General features: G+C 44.0%; 1 protein-coding gene across 3 annotated transcripts in view; it reads left to right on the top strand.

Moving 5' to 3' along the window:
- The window catches only part of Ntrk2 (neurotrophic receptor tyrosine kinase 2), a 326,602-nt gene that overhangs the window by 240,455 nt on the left and 71,631 nt on the right, over positions 1-14,516 (top strand). For all 3 annotated transcript variants that reach the window (XM_075969423.1, XM_075969425.1, XM_075969422.1), the window contains exon 14: positions 9,752-9,882. In XM_075969423.1, coding sequence (XP_075825538.1) covers positions 9,752-9,882 — 131 coding nt within the window. The remainder of the gene's footprint in view (positions 1-9,751; positions 9,883-14,516) is intronic.

Here is a 14,516-nt window from a genome sequence, read left to right as displayed (position 1 = left end):
TCCACACCTCTGCAGTATCCAGCAGCCAATATTTATTTGTGTGTGTGGGGGGGGGGGGAGGGAACAGCTTCCAAATCCCTCTCTAAAATGTTCTAAATGATGCAGGCTTAAGGAACTTCAGAGACCCCCCATCATTCTCTTTAGTCCTGATGTAAACTTGCTCATTCTAAAGCAAGGCCCATCTATGTGCTTACCAATGACCCTGTCCCAGCCGGGCCTCCTGTTGTTCATGGAGACTCCATAACTAACACCAGAGCGCAGGAAACTGCACCAACAGTACATCCTCAAGCTCAAGAAGGATTTGAGATCAACTTAATACGGGGACAATGGATCCTCCTGAAAGAGAAAGCAAAGAGAGAGGTGGAGTTTACCTTTTAGAATCCTAAGGTGCTTACTGTATCATTATAGTTTGAATACCAATGTAATAATGTTGACAATTATTCAATAAAGACAAAACAAGAAAATGGGGCAGTTGGAATGAAGTGAACATAGAGACACTACCATCATCATTCACAGAAGCACGGTAGGCCTGGCCAGAATAGAGTACAAAGGCCACATAGAAGAACTGAAACAGCCCAACTCTCCGCCTCTGGAAGGAGTGTAGACAAATCCTCAGTCGTGTAGAAGGGAATTGGGGCGTGCCTTATGCTGGGAGACAAAAGCAAAATGTAAGAAGACTCATTAGAACCCTGGAGATGATCCCGGAAAATCAATAATCAAGTTGGTTTTCAGTGGTTTCCCGGGAAGTGAGATCAAAGACAGGGAAGAGTGTGGAAGGTTCTAGTTGACTTCATCCAGACTCTCTGATGTTACTGAATTTGTTGCCATGACTGCATATTCCTTTAACCTTTTCTCTAAATTATTATATAAATATATATACACACATACACACATATGAGTTCTTTAAAATACAGAAGTTCCATTTAGAAAAGAAGACACAGTGGTAGATTCAGGTGAGGAAGATCAAACAGCAGCTATCTGTCTGGTTTGGCCTGCGTGGATGGAAAGTTCATTTGTTTTGACCTAAATAGCTTTCGGCTTCGGGCTTCAGTGCAGATGTGTCTGTACATGAAAGTCAGGGTGTGATCAAGTCAGTGACATCCTGGCATTCTGGAAATGTCATAATTTGTTACATCCAACAATGCTCTTTTTTAGACAAACATTTCAATCCTGCACAGCTTTGCAATGGAAAACTTGAATGACGCACCCGCTAACCTTCAAGCGCGGACTGGAAGGCCTTTTCCCAAACATCTAAAATCTCTTACCTCTCCATATTTCATTTCCGTCGTGGCAGTCTCTGTATTTTATGGCTCTTATTTGTGTATCTGTCTCAATCAAACTGTACTGATCAAGGGAAAAAAATCATCATCTATGAAAGACAGGAAGCCTTTGCTTGGACTCTGAAGCCAAACCTTGCATCTTTGCTCACGTTCCAGGTGTGTGGCTGCAGCCAAGTTTCGAGACAATCTCTCTGGTTCTATGACCGTGCAAATGGAGAATGGAGTTTCTCCCCAGGTCACTTAGAAGGTTTGAATATGATACTGTTGACAAAGATGTTTAGCATAGCAGCGCCTAACACACAGCGGATACCTAATGAATGCCCTCAAGTCCCTTCCTCTCCCTCACTCTTTAATCTTCTGCAGCAACGACCACTGTCCTGTTTGCATAGACGCTTAAATGATGAACGCTAGGGCCAGGGAGGGCATTGGAATGAAAGATTCCGAAATTGCTGTCAAACTCTTTCAGGGATGTTACGTCTTCAGATGTGAGTCATCATGCAAGCCCGTTAAAGAGCTGTCATTGGCCCCACTGCTTCCCATGGTAACTGCACAGAAAGCCATGACCGTGCCAAGCTGGAAGCATCTGGGGTGCATCCAAGTATCTTATCAGTGACCCTGCCCCCATAGTTCAGAAACTGACCACGCACCTCTGGGTATGACCATCCTTTAGCTACTGTCTTGGGAAGCTGTTGCAGAGTCAACAGCAGGAGAAAACAGCCCTGGAAACAGTCATATCCTAGGCTGTGTGAAATCCCATAGTTTCTCTGTTTTTAAGCTAAGTGTTTGTCCCTTCCTATTAGTGTTCAGAACTTTCCTCATGAGGGTCCCAGTCTGATGGTCCTAAGTTGGCTCTGGTGGCCTCTAATCCTTTTCTGAGTGCTGAGTCACACAGCAGTTTGATGTCCTTCCTCCATTCAGCACACTTTGGCTTGCGTGTTATGCACGTACTTCTTATCTGTGTGTTATGCATGTACTTCTCACCTGTGTGTCATGCATGTACTTCTCACCTGTGTGTCATGCATGTACTTCTCACCTGTGTGTCATGCATGTACTTCTTACCTGTGTGTCATGCATGTACTTCTCACCTGTGTGTTATGCATGTACTTCTCACTTGTGTGTTATGCATGTACTTCTCACCTGTGTGTCATGCATGTACTTCTCACCTGTGTGTTATGCATGTACTTCTCACCTGTGTGTCATGCATGTACTTCTCACCTGTGTGTCATGCATGTACTTCTCACCTGTGTGTCATGCATGTACTTCTCACCTGTGTGTCATGCATGTACTTCTCACCTGTGTGTTATGCATGTACTTCTCACCTGTGTGTTATGCATGTACTTCTCACCTGTGTGTCATGCATGTACTTCTCACCTGTGTGTCATGCATGTACTTCTTATCTGTGTGTTATGCATGTACTTCTCACCTGTGTGTCATGCATGTACTTCTTACCTGTGTGTTATGCATGTACTTCTCACCTGTGTGTTATGCACATACTTCTTATCTGTGTGTTATGCATGTACTTCTCACCTGTGTGTTATGCATGTACTTCTCACCTGTGTGTTATGCATGTACTTCTCACCTGTGTGTCATGCATGTACTTCTTACCTGTGTGTTATGCATGTACTTCTTACCTGTGTGTTATGCATGTACTTCTTACCTGTGTGTTATGCATGTACTTCTCACCTGTGTGTTATGCATGCACTTTTCACCTGTGTGTCATGCATGTACTTCTCACCTGTGTGTTATGCATGTACTTCTTACCTACATGTTATGCATGTACTTCTTACCAAGATCCTCCCCTTTATTATAGTGTGTGCACATGGAAAAGATGCTCAAATACTGACATCACAATACACTTTCTACTGGGTTGCTCTTGGATGACACATTCCCCACAAATCCTCTTGTAGGTACTTTGGCAAAGAACCACTCTTTTACAAAAGCTGGTCAGAGAGCTTTAGGAGGCAAGGCGTAGAAGCGGAGACAAAACATACACCAGCGTAGAGCCCCAGATGAAGGATGATATGCTCAGCCTGGGAGAAGGCAGTGAGCAGGGTGCCACGGGAGGTTTGGGAGCATTGGGGGCGGGAAGAACTTTAGAGTTCCAGGATACAGGGTCAGGAGGGTGTTCAGAGAAGACTGTCTGGCCCACCTGCCAGGATTCTGTACAATCATTCCGCACAATGATTTTCGAAAATACAAACATTGCTGGGGCTGACTGACAAGTATTGTCCCAGCAGGGAGAGCTGTCAGGGCAAATCAATCCAATTCTGCCACATGCCAATGTGTAGAACAGATATAATTTTGGCTGTTCGGTGATGTCAAAGCGAAGGATGTACCGTCTGTGTATTTTGAAGTGTGGTGTTCCTTTCAGTCTAACAGCTTGAAAGGTTTCTGGGGCTCTTCTCCCCCCACATTGCCTATTTCTGCCAAGAAACTGAATTTAACTTCAAATAACTCCATTACTTCACCTGCTGTGATGTTACATGAACCGCAGTTCCCCTCCATGGCCATTCCCCATCCCCCACCCCTCAGAGCGCTGGAATTGGGTCTGGAATGAAAGGAGCTTTGCTGATGCCATTGGCTCTTGCACAAAGCATTCAGGCAGATGCCAACTGCCCTCCCAGGAAGGTTAAACCATTGCAAGGTCTGCCTTATCCTTCGCTGCACCCAGTGCAAGGCTTGGCTCAAGGAATTCAGGTGACTTGTGCTTAATACGAGCCCTGAATTTCAGCTCACTCCTCAGTGGCCTGTAACTATAATGGGAATCATGGCAGATACCTCAGCGGGTGATTTACTCAAAATCTGTACTGTTCTCAGTACCTCCCTCCCCCTCCCCCACCGTCCTCCTTGCACCTACCAGTGGTGGATTCTCCCCACCACCTATTTCTCCCTTTCCTTCTGTCCTGCCATTCCTTCTTCTTTTGGTCCACTAAATTTCTCATCCTCCATCACCCCTCCTAATCTGCACACACCCCAAACCTCATAATCCCTCCTGCGCCCCCATCCCCACGCCATGTCTAGGTTGCTCTGACTGCCTCTGACCCTGTCCTTCACTGCCCCGAAGGAAGCCCCCAGAGAGGAGTCTGTGTGTTTATTTCCCCCTAACTACTCCATCCATGGTTGTCTGCCTTATTCTCTGCTCAGCATCACTATAGGATTGTCTCCTGCCTCCGGTGAGTCCATTGAGTCTCCTCTGTCTTTGCCTGTCCTTTCTTGTGTTCTTGGAGAATTAATCCTTGGTGACATCCTCTGCTCCCTTTGGAATTAGTGGAGAGCAGAGCCGATGACAGCCAGCTATGCTGAACTCCATGCTCATGAGAGACACAGGACCTGGGGAGGAAAGATGGGAGCGTAGGAGTCCAGCCTCAGCTTTTCTCCAGTCTCATGACAGGGAGTTTCATAGCAGCTCCCTAGCTGGACCCCTGCCTCTGGCTTTACCACAGCAAGAATAACCTTGTCTTGGTGTACACATTGGTTCTTCCTCTGTACAAAGACCTGCTGTGGCTCCATAGAGCTGAAACAAAGAATGGATGTGGATGAACAGATAGACAGATAAGTAGGTAGATGGTAGACAATAGGCAGACAGACAGACAGATAGACAAGTGGATAGATAATATGTAGATAGATGACAGATAGATAAATAGATGGATAGATAGGTAGAAGATGGATATATTACTGATGTATTGACAGATGAATAGATTACCAGAAATCATAGGTTGTAGAATGCATGTCCTGGAGAAATCCTAAGGTATCATTTATTCCCAGTTCAATCCTTTACAGATGAGGAAGTAGAAGGCAGCACAATGAAGTCATTCATACTCAAGTCCCTGTTTCTTAGTGTGAGACTCCATCTGAGTGACTTTGGAAGCTATTAGAGGTGCTCTACGCCCCAACTCCACCCTCCTTTCCTACTATCCCACCTGCTGCTGTTGGGGGTGGAACACGGCTGATCATGGCTTCTTAAACACACCCCGCCTTTGCCTCCTCTTCATCCCACTTTCATGTTGTTTCCACCATTATGTTCTCTTTCTCAGTAACGTGCCTAGTCCTGTGTGCTTGTGCTGTTATTTATTCATGTAAGAATTTTGATAACCTAATGTAATCTAGATCCAGAACCAGGTTCAGGGAAATCACACCCGTTTGTCAGCTTCCACCCAGAGCATTCTTGGGTATACCCATAGGCTCACTCTTACCTCCATGGATTATTGAGACCATGTGGATTCCCTGTGCAAAGCTTAGGCCAAGGGTGGCTTTTGTGTTGTATATTTATTTTATTAAATTTTTTAATTAAAAAATGTATATGGGTGCTTTGCTTGCATGTGTGTGTGTGTACTGCATCCATGCCAGAGAAGGCCAGAAAAGGGCGATAGAGTCCCAGGAACTGCTGTGCCAGATGGTTATGAGCTGCCGCGTGAGGGTTTGGCACAGAACCTGGGTCCCCTGCAAGGGCAGTAAGTACTCTTAACCATTTAGCCATCTCTCCAGTTCTGTGCACTCATTTTTTTCTTTGATCTCTGTCATGAAGACTCTTCTTAGGAAGCTCCCTACTTACTGTGGGGGTAGAGTCAAGAGCATTAATCATTTCTTTGTGTTTAATGTGAAAACAGAGGTAAGACTGCCCTAGCAGACTGCTGTGAGGGCTCAGGACTCTCCAAAGCCTCCACATATCTTTGAGCCCATGATAGCAGTCAGCATGTGGAAGGTGCCTCTTCCCTCTTCTCAGTGGAAACTGTGCTTGGAAAAGCACTAGCAAGTGGATTCTCTATGAGCACACAAAGTCAGTTAACCGTGATGTCATCTGTAAGATAGATGTGACTGTTGACCTCACTCTGTGGAGTATAGAAATTAATTAATAGCAGGGCACATTTTTTTTAGCTTTGCTCTAAACTCCTTGCGGATGGCTCAGTGGTGGTTCCTGTACCACTTCCTCAATAGTACAATCTGTGAATATTCAGTCTTTTGTTGTCTGGGTGCTGCTTCTCATCTGTGATCTTAGATGTTTATTTTCAATTTAGTACTGATTTGCAACAGAATAAAAATGTAGATGAAAATCCAAAACATTATTTCCATCTTCACACAAACTTATTCCGAAAGTTGAGCAGTAATTAACCAGACTCCATAGACTGCCATCTACTGAGATAGTTAGCACCCAACTGGTGCCAGCCAACGACTGAATATTCTGTTTTTCACTTCCATGTTTTGCGTTTGTTGGCAGTTTCCTAATGAAACGTTCAACATGAGATGTCCAGCGGCTTACAGAGGGTCAGGCTGGAGTCTGAAGTATTCTAGTGGAAAGAGGTGTCGCCCATGAAATGTCTATTTCACTTCAACATCAGCAGGGGCTGATCCTGATGGCGAGAAAGTCTGTCTCCTATCTCCGGGTTCAGTCTACAACCTGGCACCAGGACTGTAGGGAAACAGGAGTGTCAGAGAGCCCCACTGAAAGCCCCCATTCCTATTCAGTACCTTCCGCCCCAGAACTATAAATACCTTTAAAAAAATGTCTGGTCACTTAGCTCTTGGCATTATAAGGGCACTCAATGGAGTCCTCTTTACGTTCCATGAGCTAGGCAGGCTGTGTTTGTGGGGCCAAGGTTTCTATGAAATACCATTACCCTGGAAATGGGAAAGACACATTTCCTGCTTGAGACCTTAAGTGGATAGAACCATAGTTATTTATATCTTTATTAGTTTTGGATCCCGTAATAATGGATATGGACATGGATTGATACTTTATTGCCTTTGAATGTGCATAACATTTTTGCTTCTGGGGGAATCTATACCAAGAATTGGATTTAAATGTGTCTGAGGCAGGAGGCGAGTTAAGCCGGGACAGCCACTTTGTGGCCGAGTGCATTATTTTCAATGACGATGATATGATTGCAATATAATACTGAAAATTTGCTCTTTCCTACTGCTCATGAGGCAAATGACCAAGAAGGCCAAATTTCCAGTCTGGAAAATTCCATCGATGATATCCACTTGGGGACAGGGGAGTGTGGGCACAGAAACAGGATACATTTCAAAGAAAACTCTGCAAAGCTCTTGTCTTGAGTTTTCCTTCAAATAGAGGGAGCAGTTTGTGAGGGAATTGGGACTCTTAATCATTGATATTTTTACCTTAGTGATTTAATGTGTGTGTGTGTGTGTTTCCGTGTTTGTGTGTGTGTGTGTTTTTCTGTGTCTGTGTGTGTGTTTCCGTTTCTGTGTGTGTGTATGTGTGTCTATGTGTGTTTTTCTGTGTCTGTGTGTGTGTTTCCGTTTCTGTGTGTGTTTTCGAGTCTGTGTGTGTGTGTGTCTGTGTGTGTTTTTCTATGTCTCTGTGTATGTTTCCGTTTCTGTGTGTGTGTTTCCGAGTGTGTGTGTGTGTTTCTGTGTCTGTGTGGAGGTCAGAGGAGAATATGCAGGAGTCAGTTCTCTCCTTCCACCATGTGGGTTGAAGGAATCAATTTCAGCTTGTCAGGCTTGTCCTTACCCTCTGACTCTCATTTAATTTTTTTGTTTGTTTGTTTTGTTTTTCGAGACAGGGTTTTTCTGTGTAGCATTATAGCCTGTCCTGGAACTCACTTTGTAGGCTAGGCTGGCCTCAAACTCACAGAGATCCACCTGCCTCTTTCTCCCAAGTGCTGGGATTAAAGGCATGTACCTTTGCCTCCCGGCCCCTCATTTAATTTTTAATGTTGAGTTTGCAGTGATTTTCGTCAAGTTTCCAGAGTGAAAAGCTGAGGGTAACTGATCTCAGGGGAAGGAAGCAGGTGGGACATTTCCCTGCTTACGTGATATTGGGGTATTGGGAGGAAAATGGAGCATAGATCATAGGGCTTTTTAAGGGAAGGGATGAAAGGAAAAGGAAGGCCTGCTGAAGCGCTTTCCTCCCTGAAAGACTCACTCCCAGGACATTCTGCTTAAAGTCTAACCAAGAGCTAAAGCAAATTGCCCTCTGCCTGTGGACTCTTTACCACCAAAACACAAAGGGCAGACAGCAGCCTGGTGGTGTGATGCTCAGGCAAGTTCCTGAATCTCTCCATTCCCTGAGCTCTGAGACCCAAGAGGGGAAATGGGAGGCATTTGGTTTGGTTGGGTGACTGGAGGATCCAAGGTGTCAGCAAAGACAGGGCAGAGAGGATGCAGGTTGGATCCCTAAGTGAAGCTACAGAATACCTGGGAGTCTGCCAGGAGGAAGGTGAAACACAATGCAGGTTTGACCCGCAGGAAGAAGGCAGGGCATGGCCTTCATCTGAGAAGGCTACAAACCTGGATGTATCCTGCAGCCCATGGAATTGCAGACCCGATCCATGAACTGCACAGGAACCTGAAGGGTTGAGCTTTGGCAGGAACAAGAGGGCTGCTGGGATATGGATGGCAGGCTCCATGGAAGAGACTTGGCGATGGGCGGGACTTGGCGACGGGCAGGGCTTCCTGGCTTGTTCAAGAGAAACAGAAAAGTGAAGCACACGTTAGGTTATCGTGGTGTTATCATGGAGGAATATGGCAAAAATTAATCTTACTAGCCCAATAGTGTGGAAACTTCAGATTTTGGCTTTTGTTGTTGACGTGTTTTGTTTGTTGATTTGTTTATTTTTCCCCATTCCTGGATTTCCAGAGGCTCGGGCTGATTTGTTGCATGATTGCTTCAGTTAACTGGGAGAGTGTCATCAAGGTTAGGAAACGAGATCTTTCAGTAATATTTAGTATGCAGACTATTTCTGACTATCACAAAATTTTTCTGACCCAAAGTATAAAAGAGACATTTACTGTGTTGGAGGTAACACATTGGCAAAGGACATTTTCAGATAATCTATGCCCCAAATCACAAAGAAGCCAGCAAATGCTGAGAGCCATTTCCTTAAAGAAAAATCTGTCTTCTGCTCTCAGTTTCAACGCCGGTGAACTGTTCTCAACTCTAGTTCTGAAAACAGTGAAATCAGCTGTGGCTTTAACTACCCAGCCACCAGCGTGTTAATCAAACGCTAAAACAGTCAAATGCTTGCCTGGGACTTACTGGAGTGTGAAGTGGGAATCAAGTGGAAACTTGATTCCCGATGAGTACATGACAGGCCAGGAGGAAAGTCAGGATTTGAGTGGGGAGTCCTTTGACTTTACAGGGCACTCTCCTAATGAGCTCAGCTCGCTCCTCTGAAACCCGATGTGCCACCAGCACACAGGGTGTAAATCTGGGTCCTTATATTCATGAACAGTACTGCTCAGAGTCCCCAGAGACTCACAGACACCAGAACCACCAGAATTATTGGGGAGGATAATTCCCATCCAATCAAAACCTTGATCACCGCTCGAATTTTATGAAAAATAGCATCTCCAGAGGAGCTGTCTAGGGTTCTGCTGCTTCCAGGGGTGCAGGTGGCTCAGTCCCCCGCAAACGTCATAAACTAGCCGGTGGGAAGGGAGTGGTCCTATGCACATTGTGACAATCTTACGGCGGCTGTTGAATGACGTGTGTCTTTGTCTCACAGTTGTTCAGCACATCAAGAGGCATAACATCGTTCTGAAGAGGGAGCTCGGGGAAGGAGCCTTTGGAAAAGTTTTCCTGGCAGAATGCTATAACCTCTGTCCTGAGCAGGATAAGATCCTGGTAGCCGTAAAGGTAAGAGAACATTCCGGAGTATCTCCTTGTTCATGGTCCCACTAAAGGGTGGGAGTTTAATTTTATGGTATTTTAGGTCACCCATCTGGGAGTACGTGCCTTCAACAGTACACATGTTTTTAATTCTTCTGCCTAAATGAGTAGTCAGGACATTTGGGTCACATTCGAATGTCCGTCAGAAGTGATTCTCGGGGGCAACCATCCAATCTGCTGGTCATGATTAGCTCCAAGCTTCTCCTTAAAGTTATGCTGACCGAATTCTAGATCCAGGTCAATGGGATCAAACAGAATTCAATCGGCTAAGCTATGATGCAAGCGTGTCTCCTCTGGTACCAGGTGCTCGTGACTCCACTACCCGGAACTTGTCACACTTTCTAGGTTCCAGAAGGAAGTCATATCAACTCTGTTGCGCTGATTTTTCCTATATGCCATCTACACTTGTCTCTCCCAAACTGTATGAAACCACAGATATTTTTTATAGCAGAGACAGTTTCACCCAGAGTCATATGGCATCTCCTCTAGATTCTACCATCCTAGTGAACATAGGGTTTCTACAAAATATAGACATCTAAAAGGTCTTCATCATAGTCTCCTCTTGTCGGAGCCTCTGGTTCATTCCCAGCTGCCCAGACTCGAAATAATCACACAGAAACCATATTATCTGCAATACTGTTTGCCCAATAGCTTAAGCATGTTTCTGGCTAACTCTTATATGTTAAATTAGCCTCTTTTTATTAATCTGTGTATCACCCCATGGCTGTGTCTTACTGGGTAACGTTTTATCCAGTGTCTGTCTCTGGTGGGGCTACATGGCTTCTTCCTGACTCCACCTACTCTCTCTATATATATCTCTTCCAGCCTGGCTACATTCTGTTAAGCCATCAGCCGAAAGCAACTTCTTTATTAACCAATAAAAGCAACACATATACAGAAGGACTTCCCACACCAGTCATCTTTCTCCAAACTTAAAAAGAGTTTTGTTCTTCAATAACTTGAATAATATCATTAAAAGAGATAGTTTTCTTTTGAGCTTCTTAGAGCTTAAGAAAATTACCACAACTAACTTAGGTGGATCTATTAAGCATGTATTATAATTTTTTGAAAACTCACCAGGTATTTTTGATGTATGGATACCAAGGATTTAAAAGGTCACACAATTATAAAAGTGTTAAGTGGCAAATGAACGTGTAGGTGGCTAATGTGATAAAAATTAATCTCTTAGATTAATGAAAGATGACTGAGTTTTATTGAGTTATGTTTCTGCTAAACAGGGACCATTTATTTGCATGAATCATATTTATTTAGTCATTAAAACCTAGATAGTGTTTTGTTTCCTTAGGAAATCTGGTGCATATTCCATTATAATACCAGGTTTTATTATACACACATGGATAATCAAGAGAATAAAATTATTCATGAAGGCACCCATCCTGAAGCTCAGGCGGTTTGTGAAGTTTTTTGTTCAGATGAAAACACTGTGCATCTTCTTTCCTCATGATCTGAAGAATTTCAGAAGCCCTGTCCAGACAACCACGATGCTCATAAACTCCCAGAAAACCCTTGAGAGAGGCACATTTCAACAACGAGAAGACCAGTGGCTCTAGAAATTAGCAGCTGTCAAATACACATTATGGCTTTGATGCAGAAAAATGCATGGAAGTTTGAGAAAGGAGGGAAGAAGAGGGCTGTTCTAAGGAGATGTGGGACCAGATGGGCTAAAAACTCCCGCGGGAAGGAGTGTGGTGGCTGGAGGTGACCATCCCCACTCTTGTTCTTGCTACTTTCTCCTTTCTTTCAACAAAGTTTCCCTGATGATCATACTCAGGGTCCTTGGCAGTGTCTTATCTCTAGTCTCTGCTTTCTTCTTCAGTCTTCTTTATCTTTGGGAATAAATGAGACCAAATGTGTTGCTATTTTTTGCAATTTTATAGATGAACAAGTGTTCAGGCTGGAAGAATCACAGGGGTTGTCTGTCCCTAATGTAACCACTTGTATCAAATCAGCAAAATGCCGGATCTGTGTCTTACACTCTATTTGGCATCCAGTCAGGAAGCCTAACCAAGGCTTCAGACTCTGAGTTCACTTCACAGTGGTATATATGTTACCCCTTAAGTATGTAAAACTCCTGGATGACCAGGGATTCTAAATGGCAGTGTGGGAATAGCTGAGACATCTTGGCCAGATATATGGGCATCCAGCAGAGCTTTCTGGAACTCTAGCCTCACATCCCTGCCCTGTACTGACCTTTCTGTCATTCTGCAGTGCCCTTAAGGAAAAGGTGCTGTGTGGTTAAATTCACAATGTGTCCGTTCAGATCCCTTTTGGGCAGACACAAAAACCAAGTGGCTAGCCTCGTCTACTAGCAATGAGGGATGAACTGATGGTTCTTACACAGGTACTCGTCTACCCCTGCCCAACCTCAACTGGACTTTAGAAGACCAATTTCCATTCTGCTTTTGTGTTCACAACATAATAAATGTTGAATCTGTCTCCCATTACCATTGTCAATTAGACGCTGTTCTTGTTTAAGGCCCAATTATAGCTCAAATTCTTTGAATCAGACCTAGCACTCATTCTTCATGTGCTGTCTGGCTTCACCAAGTATCTTTCTGCAAATTAACGGTCTGTGATCAATGTTTGTTCATTAAACAGTGCTGCTGGGGAAGAAAGAAAAGGTACTTGACCCTTTGTCAAATCCTGACTTCTTTGCTAGTCTCCTTGGAGTTAAAATGAAATTGTCACCTGAAATAGGGACAAAGGGACAGTAAATTAAGATTTTACTCTTACTTCATGACCATAGACCTAAGGAATTTCATAGCAACGACCTTGAACACAAATGTTTGTTAAGTCAGGGGGTTGCCTGCTATAACCCAGGCTTCAGGCGGGGAGCCGTGTCAACCCTCTGGAACTCAGAGGTGAGTCTTTGTGAGCTCCAGGGTGAATCAGGTCAGAACAACTTACAGACCTCGCACAGAGCCTCTCTGCAACCTGCAACCAGGGCACACCCACTTATAGGGGTTTGCTCCAGTTGAAAATGTATTCAGAACTCTCGGAGGAAAATTCACCATTTATTCTCTGACCATAACAAAATGATTTATGTTTGTGTTTCACTGTTTAAGCAATGCCAAACTGAACATTTCTTCCAGGACTGCATGGCCTCTCACCTCTCTGCAGTGGCTTGGGTTGCTCCTATTCCATTGGATGCACCAGGGGATGCTTGACAGCCTTTCTGCCGTTGCCTAGCAACCTCTGCAGCATTGACTATGCATGCTAAGAAACTGCAGCCATTGTCCTTTATCCTTCTCTGGAAAGAGCTGACTTTCGTTTGAAATCCAAAGCTTTACATCCAGATCCACAGATGTCAGATTCATGTGAATTCTGGTTTGATTCTCGCAAATCATTTAGTAGCTTGAAGGAGCCAGTGTTCTAGGTCATGTGCCCTTCAAGGGCACATAGGTCAATCATACCTCTCCAGTTCAAGGGTTTGCTTGTTTGCCTCAACCGAATTGCCATTTTCTTGTTTTTTTTTTTTTTTTGGATGACCTTTGCTTTTCAGTGAAATGAATTTGTCAACCGTTTTCCCCTTTATACTGAATTATTATTAAAGAGCCCATAAAGAGACGTGAAGAAACTAGTCTTTGATCAAACCCAGTTGCTTTACCTTTGAGTTACTCTGGTTGCCAAGGAAACACTCCATCGCAGTTTCCCTGCACTAACTGCCGATGCATTAGCTATTTTTGGTTACATCCAACATGCATTTCAATAACTACCCTTCCTACAACATTTTTTTTGTACTATGAATGCAAGCTGATTTTTGGTTTTGAAATAAAGCTGCAAGTCTGCTTTGTAGGATTTATGTCCTCTCCCTGGCTAACTCCAGTTTATTTCTAGAAACAAGGAATGCTGAATATGAGAGAGACCTTTAAAACCATATAAATAAAACCCTAGCCTCATGTTTTATGGATGAGAAATTTGAGACCTAGGGAAGTCAAGTGACTTTCTCAAGGTATGAAGTTAAAAGGGCTGGAGGAGCTGTGCAGGTGAAGTCTTGGGTAAATCAGAAGTGTGCTGGCAAATTCAGCGGACGCTCTTCTGAGATCAGATGTAAATGTTTCTGAATTCCTTCTTTCCCATAGAAGAAATAATGGTATTTTTCTCTACCAAGAGTTTTGAGAAAGTGACTTAGAAACTATCTTTCCATTAGAAAGCAGGCCCAACACAGCATCTGACCCAATGCCCCAGTCCTCACCCAACCATCACTACAGGCAACCAGTTCATGCATCTCAATTCAAGCTGTCTCTTTGGAGGGCCTGTCTTTGTTTTTCCCCCAACCAGACAAGACTCCATGCTGTCAAGGCTTCTATACTTGGCCTTTATAGCATTATCAAGGTTTTTAAATTATGTTTTTAGTGTGTTTACTTAATGAGTGACACTGCACGTCTGTGACCTCTTTTAGGATGTTAGTCATACTCTACAGGGGGAGCCATGACTTTGGCACATCGCGTGATGTGTAGTGTGATGCAAAAGAGAAATGCTTATTGAATAAGTGGAGAGATGATTGGCGGTCGCTGAGGGGATGCTGCAGACTGTGAAACTCTGAGATTCCTGAGGCACTAAAGAGTTGATCATTGGCA

This window comes from Microtus pennsylvanicus, chromosome 4 (genome assembly GCF_037038515.1).
Source record: "Microtus pennsylvanicus isolate mMicPen1 chromosome 4, mMicPen1.hap1, whole genome shotgun sequence".
In the NCBI taxonomy this organism is placed as follows: domain Eukaryota; kingdom Metazoa; phylum Chordata; class Mammalia; order Rodentia; family Cricetidae; genus Microtus; species Microtus pennsylvanicus.
Note: the sequence above shows the minus strand (reverse complement) of the source record. Positions and strands in the feature narration are given on the sequence as shown.